General features: G+C 56.5%; 8 protein-coding genes across 8 annotated transcripts; 4 read left to right on the top strand and 4 right to left on the bottom strand.

Annotated features, from left to right (window-relative positions):
- Positions 1-1,269: 1,269 nt before the first annotated feature.
- On the top strand, positions 1,270-2,550 carry D7B24_000044 (uncharacterized protein; the record flags this gene model as incomplete). Its single annotated transcript, XM_028634309.1, has 2 exons — positions 1,270-1,317; positions 1,375-2,550. The coding sequence occupies 2 exons, from the start codon at positions 1,270-1,272 to the stop codon at positions 2,548-2,550; spliced, it is 1,224 nt and encodes a 407-aa protein (XP_028499349.1).
- A 781-nt stretch (positions 2,551-3,331) lies between these two features.
- On the top strand, positions 3,332-4,301 carry D7B24_000043 (uncharacterized protein; the record flags this gene model as incomplete). The annotated part of the gene is made up of 2 exons (XM_028634308.1): positions 3,332-3,776; positions 3,859-4,301. 2 exons carry the CDS (start codon positions 3,332-3,334, stop codon positions 4,299-4,301), a joined length of 888 nt encoding a protein of 295 aa, XP_028499348.1.
- Positions 4,302-4,535: 234 nt separating this feature from the next.
- On the bottom strand, positions 4,536-4,922 carry LSM6 (U4/U6-U5 snRNP complex subunit lsm6; the record flags this gene model as incomplete). The annotated part of the gene is made up of 3 exons (XM_028634307.1): positions 4,536-4,558; positions 4,628-4,741; positions 4,805-4,922. The coding sequence occupies 3 exons, from the start codon at positions 4,920-4,922 to the stop codon at positions 4,536-4,538; spliced, it is 255 nt and encodes an 84-aa protein (XP_028499347.1).
- A 511-nt stretch (positions 4,923-5,433) lies between these two features.
- On the top strand, positions 5,434-7,092 carry D7B24_000041 (uncharacterized protein; the record flags this gene model as incomplete). The annotated part of the gene is made up of 1 exon (XM_028634306.1): positions 5,434-7,092. One exon carries the CDS (start codon positions 5,434-5,436, stop codon positions 7,090-7,092), a length of 1,659 nt encoding a protein of 552 aa, XP_028499346.1.
- A 702-nt stretch (positions 7,093-7,794) lies between these two features.
- D7B24_000040 (uncharacterized protein) lies at positions 7,795-8,748 on the top strand (the record flags this gene model as incomplete). Its single annotated transcript, XM_028634305.1, has 3 exons — positions 7,795-8,015; positions 8,131-8,329; positions 8,410-8,748. 3 exons carry the CDS (start codon positions 7,795-7,797, stop codon positions 8,746-8,748), a joined length of 759 nt encoding a protein of 252 aa, XP_028499345.1.
- A 262-nt stretch (positions 8,749-9,010) lies between these two features.
- On the bottom strand, positions 9,011-14,715 carry D7B24_000039 (uncharacterized protein; the record flags this gene model as incomplete). Its single annotated transcript, XM_028634304.1, has 6 exons — positions 9,011-10,098; positions 10,151-10,398; positions 10,452-11,261; positions 11,309-12,459; positions 12,511-13,983; positions 14,038-14,715. 6 exons carry the CDS (start codon positions 14,713-14,715, stop codon positions 9,011-9,013), a joined length of 5,448 nt encoding a protein of 1,815 aa, XP_028499344.1.
- Positions 14,716-15,687: 972 nt separating this feature from the next.
- On the bottom strand, positions 15,688-16,965 carry D7B24_000038 (uncharacterized protein; the record flags this gene model as incomplete). Its single annotated transcript, XM_028634303.1, has 1 exon — positions 15,688-16,965. One exon carries the CDS (start codon positions 16,963-16,965, stop codon positions 15,688-15,690), a length of 1,278 nt encoding a protein of 425 aa, XP_028499343.1.
- A 1,557-nt stretch (positions 16,966-18,522) lies between these two features.
- Positions 18,523-19,941, bottom strand: D7B24_000037 (uncharacterized protein; the record flags this gene model as incomplete). The annotated part of the gene is made up of 1 exon (XM_028634302.1): positions 18,523-19,941. One exon carries the CDS (start codon positions 19,939-19,941, stop codon positions 18,523-18,525), a length of 1,419 nt encoding a protein of 472 aa, XP_028499342.1.
- Positions 19,942-20,387: the final 446 nt, after the last annotated feature.

Raw genomic sequence — 20,387 nt, 5'->3', positions numbered from 1 at the left:
GAGGGGGGGCTGCAGGATGGTGTCGTTCTGTTTCCCTGGTCAAGGTTCTGCAGGGAGGGATTGCGGCGGGTGACTTTCCTCCGCCGCCAGGCTTTTGTGATCGACCTCGAACATTCCTGGATGGTATTCGGCATGAGCGTGGATCGGATTTGAGGTAATTATAGGCAAGTTCTCTAAGGGTAGAAGGGAGAGGAATTTGAAGGGGTCGCTGACAACAATGAGAAGCTAGCCTGCCCTTCGCGACGCCGGTGCTGCCGGGGCTGGAGCAGATTTCCGTTGACTGTGAACATATCTGGAAGTCAATTCAAGTTGAGATCAGGATGGGTGGAATTCAAGAGGTTTATGTACCATAAAGGCAGATGCTTTCTTCCTCCTGGCCGTAAAAATTCTTTATTTTGGAACTTTGAAGGGCCGGGCACCCTTTCCTACGGCCTGTAGATACTCGACAAGCTGAGACACACCATCGAGGAGAACTGCATCACAGCAACTTTGGCACTCCCGTGGAGTCATTGAGCGTCTTGTAAGGATTTCCCGCCCTGAGGACGAGGTGGTTTGGTGCTTCCGAGTCAAAGGGTGCTACAGATTGTGAGAGGACTGGATGTATTGCGACCATCGACCCCTATTCCACTATACACGTCAGTACAGAGCCACGGGAAATGACCTCCAGCGAAGCGTAACTCTCATCTTCTTGGTCCTTCATCGTGTAGCATCACTCAGTCGAAGCCAAGAGTTGGTATTTTGGATGCTTGCTAGCGTAGCCATAGACAGGAAACTGGACGAGTGTCAGGGCAAGTTTGGTGATTCTGTCGCTACCCGCGACCTGTTCCAAATGTGACATGCCAGCACCCGTCTGCACATCCTGGCTTGCTAGGACCAAAATTTGTTTTCTATTTGTACAAAGCACGCGGGTGGTGTCTCCCTGCTGCTTCCCTGGTCTTGCCCTAGGGTGTTCTTCCCTCGAATATTCTGTTTACTCGATCGCTCCTGGCCCAAGCCCCCAATTTGCTTAGCCATTCCAACCATTCACTCTGCCAAAGCATCTCTGATACCATGAAATGCGCATGAAAGCTCCGTTCATCAACCTGAACCATCATCTGTATTTTGGTTATCCCTAAGCTCTATTCGAGTGGTGCATGGGAGGCAAGTGCGACCCATTACGCCTTCCTCGTAAGCTACTCAGTGATAGCGAGAGCGTCTCAGTCAATCCAACCCTTGACCACTTGTCTTTCGATAAGTCACACCAGGCCTCGCCGGTGTACCAAACCTCAAATGGCCTCCTTCTTCATCTCCTGGGAGCTGTGGCAGCAGATGACATTTGTGAGTGATTGAATGACCGGCAACAATCGGCAAGAGACCCGAGACTGACGACTGCAGTGCCTCGGTGCGGCCATTTGTCTTGTTTTTGCTGCCGGATATTGGAAGCTCTGCTGGACTCATCAGTATGTCAAGAAACAGGAGGCTGTTGACGAAGAGAGGCGAACGCACGACTTGGAAATGCGCAAGTCGGGCCTGCCAGCGATGAACCAAGTCACTGAAATTCCCTTTGGCGTCCGAGCCATTCAGAGCGGCATCCAAGTCGACGGCATCTGGATCTCCAGCCATTCGTTGCCCACAGAAACCCAATCGATGCTCGTATCGATGAACATTTCGATCCCAGGGCAGAGCAACGCAAAGGGAAAGGGACTGGATACGATGGCCCCGGTACTCGCACTGCTTCCACCGCATACAAATACCCTTGCAGATGACTCCAGAATTGAGCAGCCCTTGACCTTTGGCCTGCATAATTCTCTCCAGAATTTCCATCCAGACGCTTTGAAGACGTACCGACCATCGGCCCCTCTAGGCTTCGAAAAGGAAAACTCCAACTCCACTGAGCGATACGCCCTGGGACACTCGAAGGAAAGCGAGTCACAGGCGAGGACTGTATCTCAAACGTACGTTCCGATTGCCGCACCCATCGCCGGGGCACTCGACGGCTCTCGCCAGATGCGCGACGCTGTTTCCGCTGCTGCGTCTTATGACCACGAAACACCCGACGCCAATAAAGCGATACCAATTCCTGCAAACAAATACCAGACCGCTGGCCCCCGGCGTCCGACTCACCATCCTGAAAGACGCTTGCCTGCAGTTGACGTGCTAACGCCAAGCTCGCATCATCCCATCGATGGCTCGAACATCCCGCGCTCATTGAATATGGCGGCCGCTCACGTAGCATACCCTGAAGGTACCGGTACTGTTGTCGTCCCGGAGCCCTGGACACCACCTGAGCCGGGAGCCAGTTATCGTATTAAGTCAGAACACCAGCACCAAAGAAGTCGGCCTACGATACCATCGCCCACATTTGCACCGGGCGACGTGCACGCAAATCGATCACGACGCATTGTGAATCCTGGATTCGAGGTCCTTCCCGCCGGTACATTTACAGCTGGACAGAGCAGCAGTGGCGATGATGCGGACGCTGAGGAGTCATGGCGGCATATGCGTCCGAGGAGGCTGTCTCAGGCAGGAAAGGCGAAACTGCGGAAGAGTCCGCCGAGCACGAGCCGCTGATAGGTGACAGGAGACTGCGCGGGCCCCTTCAATGACCGATCCAACAAGCATATAAGCATCTAGGTACCGTAAAAGGGGGTGGCCTTTCGTCAAAGGACAAAAACATACAACACCGGGGATTCGCCGGTGGTCACCCACCCGACTACTGGTCCGGCCCTTACTGGTTTATCGAATGGGAGAGCGGACGGGATCCCGAGTTTTCCAGTAGGTATGGTCGTATGTGCTTGGAAGACAGCCATTCGCCGATGATATTGGTTGTGGTTGTTGTGATGGTGAAGGCATGCCACGGTTGGGTTGAAAGGGAAAGGATGAGAGGCCAAGTCAACACGACCAGTCATGACAGCGCTATTCAACCACACCATTCACCATTGAGGCATAATGACATAAACGCCTGGCATATACAAGAATACGTGCATCCGCGGGAGGTGCTGGTTGATCCCGCGGGCCAGAAGTGCTCGAAGCGCTCGGATCTCCGCCCGCACGCGCTCGGCTTTCGGCGCGCCTCGCTTGCTTGCCTGGGTGCCGGGCGGACCGACCGAGCCAACCCCACGCCGCCGTTGTCGGCAGATCGTCGCGTGCCCAGCGATGGCGATGACGTTGACCCCGCCCGGGCGGCTGATTGAGGCCAATCCAGGGTCAGGAATTGACAATGATAAGCCTGCCTGGGTACGCCGTGATGCTTCGAGTTGCGTGCACCTGTGTTCTTGCAACGTTCACGTCCTGACAAGCCGCTCAATCGGCATCCAACAAAACGACACGAATCGAAGGACCACGCACAGTCATGACACAGACCCTCCACCCCGGCGCGCAATCGGGGTTCGCCGACGCCTCGAGCTACGACGCCCACCGGCCCTCCTACCCTGCGGCGACGGTGACGGCGTTCCTCGAGAAGCTGGGCCTCGCGGGCCAGCGGGGCGCGCGCGTGCTCGACCTCGCCGCCGGCACGGGCAAGCTGACCGAGGTGCTCGCGGCGCGGGACGAGGGGTTCGAGATTGTGGGTGTCGAGCCGCACGCGGGGATGCGCGGCGAGCTGGCGCGCAAGGGCCTGGCGGGCGTCGAGGTCCGGGACGGGTTCGCCGAGGAGATCCCGCTCGGGGACGGGTGGGGGGACGGGTGCGTCGTCGCGCAGGCGTTCCACTGGTTCGCGAACGAGAGGGCGTTGCGGGAGATGCACCGGGTGCTGAAGCCGCGGTCGTCGCTGGGGTTGATCTGGAACATTGAGGATTGTGAGTTCTGCTGCTGGCGAGAGCCGGAGGAGAAAGGAAGGCGCGGTCGCGAACAAAGATTGCTGACGGTGAGGGGCACCAGATAACAAGCCTGCGGCCTGGACGGCGTCGACGCACTGGGAGCAGCGCCTCAACGAGCTCATCCACTCGCTCGACGGCGACGGACAGGCACGGTTCCGGAACGATGCGTGGCGGGCGTGCTTTGACTCGCAGGCGGCGAACCCGCTCAAGACGGTGGCCGAGTACGGGTTGCCGGGGCTCGCGACCACCGACGACGGCAAGGCGCCCTGGTTCGCGGTGCCGATCGGCGAGGCCAGCGTGCCTTTCACGGTGTGGCTGACAGAGGAGGCGCTGTGGAAGAGGCTGTCGACGCTGAGCCAGGTGGCCGTGCTCGAAGGGGACGACCTATCGCGGTTTCGGGCGCGGCTGGCAGAGATGCTGAAGGAGGAGAGCGTCGAGAGGAATGACAAGGGCGAGGTGGCACTGCATGGCAAGACGTTTTTTGCATGGACTTCGCGGCTCTAGGTTAGACAGAGAACAGGAGAGAGAAGAGAGAGAAGAGAGAGAAGAAGAAGAAGCACGCGGAAAACGGCATCTCGGACGTGGGGACTCGAACAATCGTGGGTATATTCATTGAACTCTTCTTGTGTAGGCCTGCACACCGGACTGCTCGTGACGTAGCGGTCATGGCAAACACAGGAAGAAGCCTGACTGGAGATCATAAAACCATCATAACCATGGATTACAAAAAAAGCCCGTTTAGTCTGCGGAAATGTACATGACTGAGAGGGCAGACACACACAGCCACACGTCAGTAGGAGCAGTACAGCAGAGGGCCAGGGGGGACATACCGTTGTTGCCCCTCACAAAGGCGTCGCCGTACGACCTCCGCTTGGTGCCGTTGACATACTCCTCCGTCTTCTCGAGAGCGATGTTCATGTAGCCGTCGACAGACTGGAGCTCGCCTGGCGCGGTACGCGGGTTAGTGCCTCATGGCCTCTGCTTGCACCGTTCCTCGCAGAACGCACCCTTGTAGACGACGCCCGAGTTGAGCTTGACGGTGACGGCGTTGCCGATGATGTCGCTGAGGAAGCTTGAGGGGTCCTTGCCCTCGCCCTGGGGGCCACTGGGGTTTCCGTTTTCCATGTTGGCAGGGGGGCTTGGTGTATGGCGGGTGAGGTGATGGGGTGTCGGGCGAGTGGGATGAATGGGTGAGGCTCGTGATGAGAGGCTGACGCAGAGACGGGGCGATGGAAAGGCTGTGAAGGCAGGAGGCAGAAGTTGGTCTGTGCATGGCAAGGTAGGTACTTAGGTACCCAGTACATGTACCTTCGAGGTACCTTGACCTCGTTCCTCACCTGCACCACAGCTCCTGGTGGGGCGGCTGTGATCGTGTCGACATGGCGACTTGGGCGCGAGCAAAAAGCATCTGGAGGCTTCATCTGCTGCACCTCTTCTCCCCAAGGGCCGCCCTTGTCGCCCACCATGCATGCATGCTATCGAAACAGTCCTCTTTGCTTTACATCGTCCTACTCGTGCCTAGCACTTTTTCTTCTTGCTTGCTCTCAGCCCAACTGACCCCCAACACGCAAGAACGTCTTGACATTGTCTACTAAGTAGTCAGCCACCCACTCCCTACATCCCTGCTATCATCATCATGGCCGAGTCCACTGCACCGAAAAGGTGGCTGCCTTTCAAGCCCACCGCCCTACGTCAAAACTCCAACCCGAAGCCGGAAGCCAAAGGCAAGGTCGAGCATGGTGACGACAACGACGACGACGACGACGACGACGACGACGGGCTCAGCTTGTTCAAGCGCTCCAAAGAGTTCTTCCCCAAGGTCATCGCCGCCGAGGCGCGCCGTCGCCAACGCAAGCACGCCCACCGCGACAAGGGCAAGGAGCTCGCGACGCCTGCTGCCGACGCACGAGACGACTCGGACGACCCTGGGCACGGCGCACGACTCTCCAACGACAGCTACAGACATGCGAGTCCCAGCCGGTCGCGACCTGTGAAGAGGGCGATCGACGACAGCGATGGCGATCTCGAGTGCGTGCCCATGCTCCCCGCCGCTTTCTTGCTTCCTTCGTGTTGCCATGTCGTTCACACTAACCTGGCCAAAAGGGATCACATTGAAACGCCGCCTTCCAAGCGATCACGCACGAGCGACGAGTACATCGAGCGCAAGACCAAGACGACACGCTCACCGAGCTACGACCACCCGTCCACGCCATCACGGCACGCCACCAGATCTCTCGCACTGCGCACGCCGAAGAAGGAAGGCTCGTCGCCCAAGGGCCAAGACGCCGTCGTGTCCCTCGACGACAGCGACGCGAGCGACGCTGACTTGTACGGCGCCACCCCCGTGCGCGACGTGCCAGGTGCGCGCTCCTCCCACGGCGCTGCCATTGTCCTTGACGACGACGACGACGACGACCCCTTTGCTGAAGGCGAACAAGTCAAAGCATCGGACGACGGCACCGGCAGCAAGACGGACGAGGACAAAGACGAAGAAGAAGAAGAAGAAGACGAAGGAGACGACGACGTGGAAGAGTACATCCGCGCCGCCCGCGAGCGCCAGAAGAAGGCCGAGGCAGCCCAGGCCAACCCCACCGAGGCCGACCAGACACGCATCACCATCCTCATGACGTCGCCCATCCCCGGCACCAAGCCGGTCAAGTACCTCTACACCCTCTGGAAGCCCCTCGGCAAGCTGCGCGAGGTCTGGAACAGCACCGAGGGCTACGACGTCGAGCCGCCCCTCGACGACGCCGCCGTCACCTTCATCACCTGGCGCGGCCGCCGCCTGTACGACTCGACGACGCTCAACAGCCTCCAGATCCGCGCCGCCGAGAACGGCACGCTGCGGTCCCCTGCCGTCCGCAATCCGCACGACGCCGACGGCTTCTCCGACGGCTGGACGAGGGTGCACATGGAGATGTGGACCGAGGCCCTCTGGGACGAGCACAAGCGCAAGGAGGACCGCAGGCGCCTGCGCGACCTCGGCGAGCTGGACGACTACTCGGACGACGACGACGACGACGGTGGTGGCGTCGCTGTCGGGGCGGACCCCGAAGCGAAGGAGACGAAGATCAAGATCATCCTCAAGGCGCGCACCGGCGAGCCCGTCAAGACGACGGCGCGACCGGCGAGCACCGTCGCCGAGCTCATAGAGGTGTACCGCAAGATGAGGGACGTGCCTGCGGGCACGGAGATTCAGCTTCATTTTGACGGAGAGCCGCTGGACGGCGAGACGAATGTCGAAGACGCCGACATTGAGGACATGGACTCATTGGAGGTTCATCTCCGAGCGTAACTGCATTCTTGGCGACTTCACGTTGAGGTGGAGCGTGCTGATTGAATGTGGAGTTCATCGGGTGTTTTGTTATAACTAGGTAGGATTAGGATCACGGTTAGGAGCAGGATTAGAGATACCCAGGAGTTCAACGTCAGCCGATAGCTTTTGCTGCCGCCGAACATACACAAATGAGACGACACCATGTGATTCCATTGTTGAATCATAGCATTTAAACTACACACCCTCGGGCGCAGTGCCTGTCTCGCGAGGTCGACAAGTCCGCAAGCCATCGTGCCGTTCTCGCTTCAAAGTCCGCCGACGAAGTCTCTGACTGGGCGCAACGCCTCAAAACCATCCAAACTCCTTCGTCACAGCGATGGATCTGCATGACAGTGACCCGGATCTGACTCTTCGAGATATGATTCATTTCCATCGATTCGTCTCTTTCGCGGCTGCCTGCGGCGAGACAGGCCGCTGAGATGTGACGCACGCAGGATCGTCACGGTGCCCGCTGCCTGAAGGATCAGTCCCCTGCATTTTGCTGGCTGCCTGTTTGTATAACACCCACACGGCTGTCCCCTACCAAAGATGTTCCCGTCCACGGTGTTTCACAGATACGCGCAAGATCTCTCCATTTCGTGACAGGAGATCTCGTGCACTCACTTCGTATTGTCTCTCGGGAACTTGTACACCCGATAAGAACCCCCCCTTATCCCGAACATGAAGGTTCTCCTCACCGGCGCAACGGGCTCCGTCGGCGGCGCCGCCCTCCGGGCCTGCCTCGCCCACCCGGCCATCACGTCCATCGTCGCCGTCCAGCGACGGGCCCTGCCAGCCGACCTCGCGTCGAACCCCAAAATCACAACCGTCATCCTGCGCGATTTCGCGTCCTGGCCCGATGAGGTGCTGCAGGCGCACAAGGACGCCGCGGCCATGATCTGGTGAGTCGCACAACCAACACGGCCTCCCGCCGCTCCCTCCCGGTCCCTTTCTTCGTCATCAAGATCACAAGATCAAAAAAAAAAAAACGCTCACCACCGAGTCGGCCATGGTCAGGGCAATGGGCACGTACGACGCCAGCAATGTGACGGTGAACCACGACTACCCCGTCGCCTTCCAGGAGGCCTTTGCCGAGGTGCTGCGGGAGGAGAGGCCCGCGGGGCCCAGGTTCAGGTTCATCCTGCTGAGCGGCAAGTTTGTCCGCCAGGACCAGGAGCAGCATTTGTACTTCCTGGAGGAGGCGCGCAAGATCAAGGTATGCGGGCCCCTTCTTTTTGCTCCTCGAGAAACTTGCATCCGCCATCAGTCACTGACGCGGCGTGTTCCCACGTTCAGGGCAGGACGGAGACCAGTTCGTTGAACGTGGAGCGGAAGTACCCAGAGCAATGGCAGGCGCTGGTCCTTCGACCCGGCGGCATCATCACGCACGGCATGGTGGGAGGCGGCGTGATGGGTGCCTTGTTGAGCGTCCATTGGGTTGTAAAGATCGACGAGCTGGCGGCGTACATGGCTGAGGTCGCTGCGTCTGGCGAAGGCGAGGAGACGATGATTGAGAATGCACACATCGTCGCCCGCGGGAAGGAATTACTGGAGACATCTGCCGCCTCGACGAAGCCTCAGGGGACGGACCATGCCGGCACCAGTTGGATGAAGGGATCGATGACCATTCAATGAAAATACTTTGGACTCTGCAAAAAAAAAAAAAAAAATCTCATTAGATACTGTATCTCATCAGATGCTCAATCTTTGAAATGGAAAGAAACAATCCCAAATGACAGCCATGTAGCTAGCTGCACATTATCCCTCTCTCCCCTCTCCCATCCCCCTTTCGGTCCATTGAGCAAAGTCTCAGTTATTGTTCTTCCTATTCCGCGAGCTCCTCCATCGCCTTCTGCATTCCATACTCCTTCTGTTCGATGGCATACTGGCATACCCTCTAGTCATGCCGCTCGCCGCATCCGACGCAGACATCGGCCGACTCCTGCTCCGCATTGTCCGGCTTCCAGGCCTGCCAGCCCAGGCTCGACTTTTGCGTCGAGGCAAAATCAAGACTCGTCTCGTCGTCTTCTTCTGCCTTCTCGTCGTCGTCGTCATCACCACGCGCTTGAATGCTGAAGTACCGCGATGCTTTGTACTCCTCGCCCAGACGCTTCGCAACGTCGTTGGCCTCGGAAAGCGACACGAGCCTGCGGGAGGCGGGATGGCGTTCAAGATGCTCAGCAAGGAGGTCCCATGTCTCTTCATTCTTGTCCTTGCTTTGGGTCTTGATGTCGCGGCCGTGCTTCTGATTGACAAAGTTGTCAGCATTGCGCTGGGGAAGATTGCTTGGCCCGTTCCAGTCATTAAAGTGCGATGGCAGAGAGCGTGGCTGATCGAAGCGCTTGCTGATGACGCGGGTATGCGCAACCTCGGCGGGGGTGCGGCCCACGGCATTCTCGCGGTAGAGCAAGCTTGGCCTGTAGGTCAAAAGGGCCTCGATAAGCACCATGCTGTTCTTATTGACTGCTGAGTGAAGAGGTGTGTCGCCGGCACCGTTGAGCATGGCCAGTTCAGCTCCCTCAGAGTAACCAAGGAGCAGATCTAGAACTGCAGTTGCTTCCTCTTTGTTGGCGTACTTCGTCCACCTGGTGTGGTCGTAGCTATCCGGGAACTTGTTAACCCACGAGTGGAGGGGAGTTGTTCCCTCGTCCTGTAGGTTGCTTCTTTGCAGAAGAAGGTGAGCCCTGAGTTTGTCGTCCATGAGCTCCAACAAATCCTTAAGGTTATGAGCCTTTGGAAGCCATTGCAGCGCTGCGTGGATAATGTTTTGACCTTGCTTGTTGCGCACAGATTGGTTCGCTCCAGCTTCGATGAGAGTCTTGGCAAAGTCAACGCGGCCAAGGTGAAAGGCGAGCCAGAGAGGAGTGTCGCCCGACGTTGTCTTGTACTCCAGAGAGCTTGGGCAGGCTTGGATCAAGTACTGGATGACCTTGTTGGTCTTCTCGTTGGAGGGGCCCATCACAGCACAGTGGAGGACAGTTTCGTCTGCGGGCTTGTCAGCTAGAGACACTTATGAAGATTGCTGGGGACAACATACTTTGAATGCCGAGCCATTTACCAACAGCTCGGTCGAATCCACCAGGAGCGTTACTGAGATGCTTCAGTCTCGGATCCTCGCTCGCCGTCTTCGACTGGCCAAATTCTACGTAGCAACGGAGCGGGGCGTCACTAAGGAACCACTCGACCGACTCGATACTGCCTCCGAGAGCAGCGTGAAGCAGAGGCGGAGTCTTGAGCCCAGTCTGTCTCACGACGAGGTTACGACCGGCAGTAGCCCAATCCTTTCTGTAGAAGTAGTTAGTTTCAAGGCCGCCTTGTCACACACGGCTAGATCATACCTCTTCTTGCCGTACACTGAGAGGCCTTGGTAGTACTTCGGCTTCTGCTTGAGCTCCACACCGCTCTTCTTGACGAGATGGTCAAGAGGCATTCCTGCGCCAAATCTCTTGATAATCTCGGCGAGGGCGCCTGTCTTTCCATTCGCAACAGCCCACACGAAAGCGTCCTCTGGGAAGGAAAAGAAACTTCCGTTGTCTTCCTCGTCGGTATCTCCTTCCAGCTTCTCACCCGAGTAGTGAGCAGCGAGGTCCAGCAAGAATTTCAGGCCTGAATGGTCGTCATGCCTCATAACGTGGCCGAAGAGAGTCTCGAAGATGGTTTCTTGAGCATTCTCTTCGTCCTCATCCGCATCTTTAGTTGTGAAGCACATGACTCGACTGGTCAGGCTCTTGATGGGCTTGTCGTGTGAATCCACATGCATCGACACCTGGCCAATATTATCGATGGTAAACTTCTTGTCCACTGCCAATGCCACGATCTTGGGGTGGCCAGGGTTTCCCTGTGTCGCGCTGTCTTCGTCAGAGTCCTCTTCAGAACCATCTTCGTCCGAGTCATCATCGTCCGGGTTGCCAGTATCGAGTGTGTAACGCGACTTGTCCTTCTCAACAGGAGAGTACTGAGCTTTAATGATCTCCAGAATCTCCTTGGCCACACCACGATGTCCACGCAAGAAGGCGAGCGAGAACGGAGTGCTGCCGTCGGAGGTGGTTACGGAAGCCTTCAGAGGAGGTTCGGCCTGATCCTCACCCCAGGCCTGGAGGGTGAGTGACTTAATCTTCTCAAGGTCAGCGTTCCAGGCAGCTTCAAGCCTAAGAAAGGTTAGTAAATTGAAACGGACCAGGAAAAAAAACCATACAGTTCAACGTAGGCAAGCCTTCGAACTTCTGTGATATCACTAGCGCCAACAAAAGCGATCTGCCACTCGTAGACCGGCTGCTTTTCCTCCTTCTTCTTCTTCTCGTCACCAGTGTCGCTGTCGTAGTGGTAGCGGTAGCGGCCTGAGCGTTCTTCTGGCTCAGGGACTTGGGGGTAGGCCTCATAGAACGTCTTGGCCCCCCTTTCGATCAACATCTGCTCCAATTTCTCCAGATCGGCAATGACCTCCTTGATGGCTGTCTCCTTGAGGTCGCGGCCCTTCTGTTTCTCTTCATGCTTCTTCAGGTCTTCCTCATAGGCCTTGGTCTCTTCCTTGAACTTCTTCTCACGAGACCTCACATCCTTTTTCGTGGCCAGGTACTCGTAAGAGTTTTTGTTCAGGCTGTCGAGTCGCTCTTGCATACCTTGATGCAACTGTGGCTTGCGTAGATTGTGACGCTCACCCTTGTACTTGCGTAGATTCTTGAGCTGATCGTGAACAACATCCAGTACAGTCTCTCCCCGGTTGTACTTGCGCTGCCATTCATCGTGCATGACCGTCTGCCCTTGGCTGGTGGGTGTGTTAGGATCTGCGCCCATTTCCACCAGCTTCATGGCTACCTCCAGGTCGACACAATATTTGACAGCCACGATGAGAGGCTGCTCCACAGATCTGGCAAATTTGTTTTGGTTCTGCTGGTAGTCTCCGAGCTGATCGGCTCCCTTCGACATCTTAGCCGCTTTGAGCCAGGTCGCAAAATCAATCGAGTGTTTCGCTCCAGCGTTGAGAAGCTTCAGGACGAGGTCGGTGTCTTCGTTCTGGATTGCAGAATGAAGCGGGCCAACAACTTTGCTCCTGTAGTATCCGTGGGCAGGGACCAGATGGTTGATTGCGGACTTGGTTCCAGACTGGTCGTTGTCCCAGAGTGTTTCTACCAGAGTATGGCTGCCTTCAGCCACGTATCGATGGAATACGGTACAGCTTTCGAGGTCTGCTTGAGATGAAGTGGCGCCGAGCTTGAGAAGGAGCTTCGCCATGGATTTGGCCTTGTCCTCCGGCAATCGAAGTGCAAGAACCAGTGTCAAGAGAGCCGCCTCTGGCTGCTTTTCCTCATCCAGGAATTTGACTGGAAGAAGAGCATCGCTCCCATACTAAGCAACATGTTAGATTGACTTCGTGAAAAGGATGAATGTGGCACTTACGTTGCAAAGCGTTGTCACAACATCCTCATGGCCTTGAGCGATGGCCAGGTGAAGAGGGGAGCAAGGGATATCCCAAGCGAGAACGTCACTCTTGTAGAAGTCAGGCTCGTCGGGCGCACCGTTCAGTGCGGCATCATCCGTCTCCTCTTCTTTTGCCTTCTGGACATCGACGAACGACCCAGTAGCCATCGTGCGAGCATCAATCTCGGTTCCCTCGCCATCGATCAATTCTCCATCGGAATCAGAATCGGCATCCGACTCTGGGTCCGTTTCGTGATCAGTAACATTTGTAGCCTCTGAAGGTTTCCCAGAGGCGGCTTCTTTGAGAGCCTTGCGTCGAAGATCTTGCTTCTCCTCCTCCTCGGCTTCGTTAGTGATGCTCCTTTCCATGAGGATCCTCACCATCTCGACATTCCCACGCTCAGCTGCCAAATGCAGGGCCGTATTTCCGTCAGCCAGACGAGCGGTTAAGCGTGCGCCGTGATCAACAAGAGCGCGGGCAACATCGGGCGTAGAGTTCATGACAGCAAGATGCAGCGGTGCTCTTCCAGTATAATCACGCTGGTTTGGATCAGCGCCCTCCTGAGATAGCCAGTCCAGAACTTCATCGACGTTGCCATCGACGATGCTTTGGCAAAGACGAGCCGTGTTGCCGACGTACGCCATATCAGTCCAGTCGTCCTGAGTCAGAGGGTTGAAGGAGCCGATCTGTTGCCGGCCAGGGTCGTCAATGAGGAAACTAACGGGGCCGGAAATGTAGACGTCTGCCTCTTTCTCGGCAATCTCGATCTCCTCAGGGGTCACCGCATTTGGGCAAGTCCCACAGCAGTCTTCAATGACATCCTGAACACGTCCAAAGAAGGCGGGATGGCGATGAAGGTAGACTTGACGGTCCTTGTGCTGGTTCCACTCGGCATTCAAGAGAAGATCCTTGGTATAGCAGAGCTTCTCAATCTTCTTTGCGTTGAACCTCTCACCATATGGAACGCTGAAGGTGTGATAGTTAGAGACCTCGGTTTCGTCAACCCAATCGGCAATTTCGTCCTCATGTGCGTCCTTGATATTGCCCCAGACTCGGTGCTGGAAGTTGCGATTGATTGCGGGTCGACCACGCTCTTCTCTACGCTTGTCAAGGTAAGAATCGCGAACGGAAGAGGTTGGCAGACGTTCAAGGACAAGGAGACGAGCAAGGCCTAGGGTTCTCTGAAAGCTCCGTTCAAAGATGGTGGGATCCACGCGGCTGCGATCCAACTCGGGCCAGTAAATCTCGAAATTGCGATGGCTGTACTTGGACAGACGGTTCTCATAGGACGGGCTTCGTCGGGTAAGGTCGATGTGGTTGATCTGGGTGATGAAGCTGCCCAGAGCACGCGGCGTCACATAGACCTGCTTGCCATTGTAGGCGCCGCCGGCAGCATCAATGTCGAAGCCAGTGAGAATTTCGCCGATAGACTTGTACACGCGAAGAACAATCTACAAAGGGTCAGGAAAGCTACACTGAGATTTCGACAAGGGGGATGGGCCAACCTGAACATGACGCGTCGGGTACTGAGAGGCAATCGTAATGGCGTACTTGGTCCGAACAACGGTGACTTCGGTCAATATGGCATCACGAATAGCTTGCTCAATCTGCTTGATCTTTTCAATGGCCTCATCATGGGTCAGGCCGTACAGGAACAGATCAACGTCGGAAGCAGGACAAAACTTTTCGTGGTAGTACTCGCGCAGCTTGCGCTTGTTGGTGTTGAACTCGGGCGGTACGGGGAGTAGGGTGTTGACAACAGAGGAGCCTGCGGCCACGACGTTGCTCCAGTCCATGTCGACCAGAGACGACTCCGAGAAGACGCTGAAGTTCTTGCGAAATTCTGCGATCGACTGAACCACAGCGGGAGATCCGTCTTCGCGGCGTTTGTCATCAGGGAGTGACATGATATAGCGGCTCTTCTCCTCCTCGGACTCGGCAGAGAGGTTGCGAGCACGCGTCTTGATGTTCTTCGTGTTCTCGTTAAACATGGGAAGGAGGTTCACATAAGGGTCATTGAGAAGGGTGCTGTTGCGATCTTGGGCAAAGACCGACCGTAGCTGAGCCTCATAGCGGCGATAGGGGTCCAAAATCTCGACCATAGACTTCTCAGGGTGGCCAGCGATGTAGTTGACCAACTCCGAATGAGGAGCCGGAAGCTCCTGGAGCTCTTGAGTTGCCATGCTGGTGATGGTGCAGTCGTTCAACTCGTGGGAGAGGCTGGCAGTCTCAGGGCAAGGAGGTGGCGGGGTCTGAAGTCAATGGCGGGGTATCAATCAGGTAGGTCTTGACGTGTAATAAGGGGAAAGCACAAAGGAAGAAACTGGACTGGATGGTGATGATGGCGAGAGATGCGATGGGTTTACTACGAGAGGCATCATTGAAGGAGAAGAGACAGTTGCTTTATATCTGGAATCGGCGGATGGCAGGAGCTCACCGATTGCCCTTGCCAAGCAGCCACCTGCCGAAAGTCACCCCAGGTCGTGCATGAAGCTGTCAACGGTGGCTCAACGAACTGACGCTGCATTTGGCGTAGATTAGCGGAGGCGTCGACAACGCGGGGCTGCCAGTCGCGCTACAGGGGGTGTGCTGCCTAAACGGTGCAGGGTCCAGAGACGCGAAGTCACAAGATCAGGCGACTGCTGCCTTGTCGTGTCGTTCGAGCTGCATCAATTGAGCATCTTGGTACGATATTTTTGGGCGTTGCAGCCTACGAGTGGTCTCCATGCGCGTCTCGACGCGTCTCGACAGGTCGTCGGTGCTCCATGGTGGCCGATGATCGTGGGTTGGGATGATCGCCGTTCATGGTGTGGTGCTTTGTCCAGCCCAGGCAGAATCACGCCCTGGACCCCTGAGCTAGAGCCAGCCACCAGGCAGAATCCGTATCCACTCATCCTTCGTCTGCTCATCAGCTCGGATTCAAGCGTCGGCCCTGTTCAGTGGCAATCAGTTGTCGTGATCACTGTGTCCAGCATTGCATCACTCTTAGAACATAGAAAACTGCCATTTCTCTGGCTAATAGCTCATCAATGAGCCCATTGGTATCAATACAAAGAGCGTGGAGTCCATATCCCATGTCCAATCTCACCGTTCCCAGATTCGACATCCATCCAGATCCATCCAAATCCATCGCATAGCTTACAACAATTCACATCCTAGTACCGACCCTTGGCCCTGTCACATTCTTCCATAAAACGATAGATGCCCTCAAGACCATCGAACTCTTGGGAACAGTGTGTTCCCGAACTCAAAGGAGGCGGCGACATGCTCTCGTATCCCTCGGGATCGGAAAGCCATGGGTTCTCCGCCATCTCGGCATCCACAAAGGCATCATCGAATGCCTCTGATAGACCCGAAAGAGAGCGCAAAGTGCCGCCTGGAGACGTCATGGTCTTTTCTGATGCCTGGCTGTCGGGCGCGAAGGGGAACTTGAGCGCAACCTGAACGCCGCCGTTTGTGTTAAACTCTGGGTCTTGATAGACAGCGCCACGCTGTAAACCAACGTCGTCGCAAAGTCGCTCTGCCGTCGCGGCATCCACGCCAGGGAACCGAACCCTGATAATGTTCGACTTCTCCAACGTTACAGGCAGATCTCCTAACACAGCCAACCGTTTCAGATCGGCGAAAACGGCTGTCAAATCCTTGAGGGCGCGGCCAAAGTCCTCGGACAGGACATCGAGGAAACCGTCGCGGTTCAGCGTGACGCCGTCGTTCTTGGTACCGGCGCGGAAGGGGAAGGCAGCAGCGAGCGGGCTCAGAGCCGTGACGGTGGGGCTCAGCTGGAAGTCCACAAAGGAGCCAGGCTCAAAGCGGGAGACCTTGGCCATCCTGCACCCGGCCTCGTGCTCGAGCGTCGAGACGGCCCTGTACCGCTTGTCGCCGCGCTCGTTGAGGCCGTCGAACCGTGCCTTCTGTCCTGAGAGGAAGAAGGCGCGCATGGCGACGCCGACGTTCTGGACCACTTGCGCCGGGGCGGCCGGCGTGTGCGAGAAGTAGCGTGCGCCACCGCCGGTGCTGTAGCCGCCTTGCGTACGGCAGAGTGTGCCGCCGGTCAGGTTCGGGCGAAGTGTGCTGGCGAAAGGGGCGCGGCCGGTACCCTGGGCCACGCGGCGGGATGTATTCGATGTGGGGAATTTGGTCCGGTCGAAACGGGGACTGGCGGATGCGGTGTTACCAGAGGACATCCACCGGCGGGCGGCACTTTGAATATGCTGGTAGGCTTTGGTCGATGACCACCGTGCCGAACGTCGCTGGCGGAGCAGAGCAGCTGGGTGGATGGGATGTCTTCCCGTAGAGATTGCGGATCGTATGGGAGCGGGTTGGAGCTTGGGTGCATTGGGAAACGTGTGCCGAATCGCCTTGGAGGCGTTTGCGGCGGCCGAACGGAGCAGGCGCATGGCTACTGGAGCCCATACACCCCCCGAGGCAGCCATGATGAAGTCTCAGTTCGGGATCGAGTCGTGATGCTCGACAGCTTGTGACAGCAGCCAGAGGAAGGAGGAGGAGCGGGCGAGGAAGTGGCGGATGACCTCGGGGTGTTATATGACTGGCGATAAGATAATCATTCGCCACCCGTTGATCTGGATGCACCGCCACATCTCGCTGCCATTGCGGGGTCTCTTGCTAGTCCCAAGGAAGACTAGCGCCAATCAGAAAGACCTTGAAAACGCGAGGCCGAAAAAATTCCCAAGCTTCCGACTTCTTTCTTTGCCCATCACCAGCAAAATCGTCAAGGTCCAGCGACCTGTGACGTTTGCCCATTGCGCTGCCAGGGCGCATGCAATGGGTCACGATCTTTACTAGATCTGTCAATTCTACTTACATTCAGCTCCGTGTAACTGGATTTCGTTCAAAAGGTTTGTCTCCGATTTGCGTTTTTCTTTCCTTCCTTTCTACCCCCACGCTCTACATGATGAACACGACAGACACCACAGGGATTCCTCATGCAGAACAAACTATGTTGATTCCGGTGCAATAGTTTCAGCCTTGTCTGACCTATGAGCCAAAGCTTTTCTTCGCTGCAGCATTTTTTCTGTCTTGATCTCAAGCTAACTCATTATTCCTAGGTAAACATGGTCAATCACCACTCTCTCTGACGCGCGCTCCCGGCCATGGCTACACAATATGAGGAATCTTTGAACGACAGGCGGACAAAATGAACCCTCGTCGGCCGTCCATTAGCAGCAGCGAGGACTTACAAACCTTGTGGTGGGCGGTCTGGCGGGGTTTCTTGTTGAAAACTCGTCAGCTGATTGTAATGCTGCTTCGCGCATTGATACTGGTTTACATGTCGTACTGAGACGGAGGGCTGACTTGGACAACCAGGTAAATTACATACTTGGTATCTCCTCGTTCTGTCTTTAGACAACGCTCTCTACAATGATGAAACGTCTTTTTTATTGTATTCACACTGTTTGATCGACTTTGCTTCGGCGTCGTCGAGATGAACAAAGTTAACACTTGCTGATCTTTGAGGTATTTGATGTTGTCCCTCTCCAGCGTGACCGCGTGCTGACAATCGACCTAGCTTTTTGGACCTTTTCCGTACGAAATGTTTGCGACCGAGAGCCCTTGCTGACCGCAACGACTCAGGTATTCTTGTCGATGCATCGCTGGAACTCGTAGCTGAGGTTTTTTTTTTTTTTTTTTTTGGTAGGCTTCCTCTGTTCTGCTTCCTTCCCCAACCAACCTTGCCCACTTGAGGATGACATCCTTTTATTATCTTTCTGAGTTCACCATGATTGATAAAATTCCTGTTCACCTTGGAGAACTGAATCATACTGGGCACAACACGTCATGTCATTATACTCTTCATCGAGACGCAACTGACCATGTGCTCACAGATAAGCCAACATCTCGCGGACATTGGCCAGAGCTTTTTATGATGCCAAAATTTAATTCATGTTTCCAAGAACCGCGCTGTTTTCATTTCCAATATGTCATGTGAAACATGTAACCTCGCCGTGATGTATAGCAAGACGTTGAACACTCTACTTCTTCAGCTGCAACCTCGCGTTCCAGGCCACAATGCAGCGGATGAGATCCCAGTCATCATGCGCGCCGACCCAGTCCGTGACAACAATACCTGTAGCCGCATCGCCTACCTTGAGCTTCTTGACGCCCTTGCCGTCGTCGCCGTGGCGCATGCAGAGGTACTCGATGACGGCTGGGTTGACCTTGGCAGCGATGCGCTCGGGCCAGCACGTGGCGTTGAAGAAGTTGCTGGCGCTCAAGAAATTGACAAACAGCGGCGACACGGCGTCCTTGTCGTAGCCTTCGGCGCCGGGGGCGCGGAACAGGGCCTCGGCGGCGCGCTCGAGCTGGGCGTGGCTGTAGCTGATCTTCTTCTCAATGTTGGTGCTCTGGTCGACTTCGTAAAAGTCCTGCACGCGCACGAAGCCGCCGCCGCCCGTCTTGCCGTCCTCGCAGTTGTCGGGCCAGTGGGCGGCGTCGATGCCGATGCCCTTGCCGTCGTTCTCCGACTTGTTGACGCTGTCGTCGCAGTGGAAGCGGCGCATGAGGACGATCTTGCCGCGGGCGTCGCCGAGGGCGGGGATCTGCGGCTTCGTGTACCATCGGTTGGAGTTCTTCTTGATGTAGCGGTCGCGCAGGTAGCGGGACATGTCGTGGTCCGAGCCCTTGCCGGTGCCCTCGCGCTTGACGGACATGATGAGCGTCTCGGAGGGGTTGCGCTCGAGGAAGGCGTAGACCTCGGTGAGTAGGTCGGCGAACCACTTGGTGCCGGTCAGAGAGATGGGGAAGACCGAGTGGACGAGGGCGAGGTTGTCGTTGTCGGGGGTGGCCGAGACGCGAATATCGAAGAAACGCACGCCGTTCTCGAGCTGCTCGGTGATGCCGACAGCCTGGCAGCGGACAGACGGGAGGGCTGTGTAGCAGGTGGGCGCATTGTGGGTGCCGGGGATCGAGAGGAAGGGCAGAGGGTAGCTGTCCTTGAGCTCCTTCATCCAGGCGTGGAGGTTCGAGGACGACATGATGGCCAGGAACTGATGGCGCTCGATGTACACGGCCGTGAATTCGCGCTTGTCTTCCTTGGTCAAGCGCGTCATGACGACGGACCTGTCCGACTTGGAGGGTGTGTCGACCTCGTACCACTTGCCGTCGCACTCGAACAGCAGACGCACAACCTCCTTGTCCTCCTGCGGAGCTGGGAAGTCGGTGCCCTGGGCAGAAAAAGCATTGATCTTGATGTCGACATCCTTCTTCTCGCGCGCCTCGCCTTCAGGGTGAATTTCAGTTGAATTGAAGCTTGTGGCGTTGAGGAGAGACGTGATGTTGCCAATGGCGTTGCCAAGGGTGCTGCCCGTTGTGACCTGCTTGGCCCCAAAACGCTCAACACGTTTGAGAGTCAAAGCCTGCACCGTCAGGTTGCGGATGGTGATATTAGGCATCTTAAGTGCAACGCTGATCCGTCAATGACACGAAAGGTGGTGATGGTGGTAGTGGTGGCGGCGGTAAGGTGCTGGTGGAGGGGGAGGGGTTGCACAGGTCAAAACAAAGGAGGGGCAAGTCCACAGCTGAAGTATGAAGCTCGGTCAACTTCGTGAGGGGATTTCGGCGCAGATTATATGAGATCAGCAATTGGGTGGTTCACAAAATCCTCTCTGCGAAGACCCTCTCTCCGCATTCTTCTGGTCTCGCAGCTAGATCCTAGCAAGCTCGGGCTTGGGGCGACGTCGGGCAGGCCGGGAGCAGTCAATCGATGACAGAGGGGCCTGGGGACGGCAAGCTGATGAAGCTAAGGTACGTCAGTCCATGAGCTTGTGGAGCTCTCCAATGGCGATGGATGAGAGACGATGCCTTGGGGGGTTGGCGCCGGCGTGGCCCTGGCGCGGGG

This window comes from Verticillium nonalfalfae (assembly GCF_003724135.2).
Source record: "Verticillium nonalfalfae strain VnAa140/NRRL 66861 chromosome Unknown scaffold_1, whole genome shotgun sequence".
Taxonomy (NCBI): Eukaryota; Fungi; Ascomycota; class Sordariomycetes; order Glomerellales; family Plectosphaerellaceae; genus Verticillium; species Verticillium nonalfalfae.
This window is presented reverse-complemented; position numbering and strand designations above follow the sequence as displayed.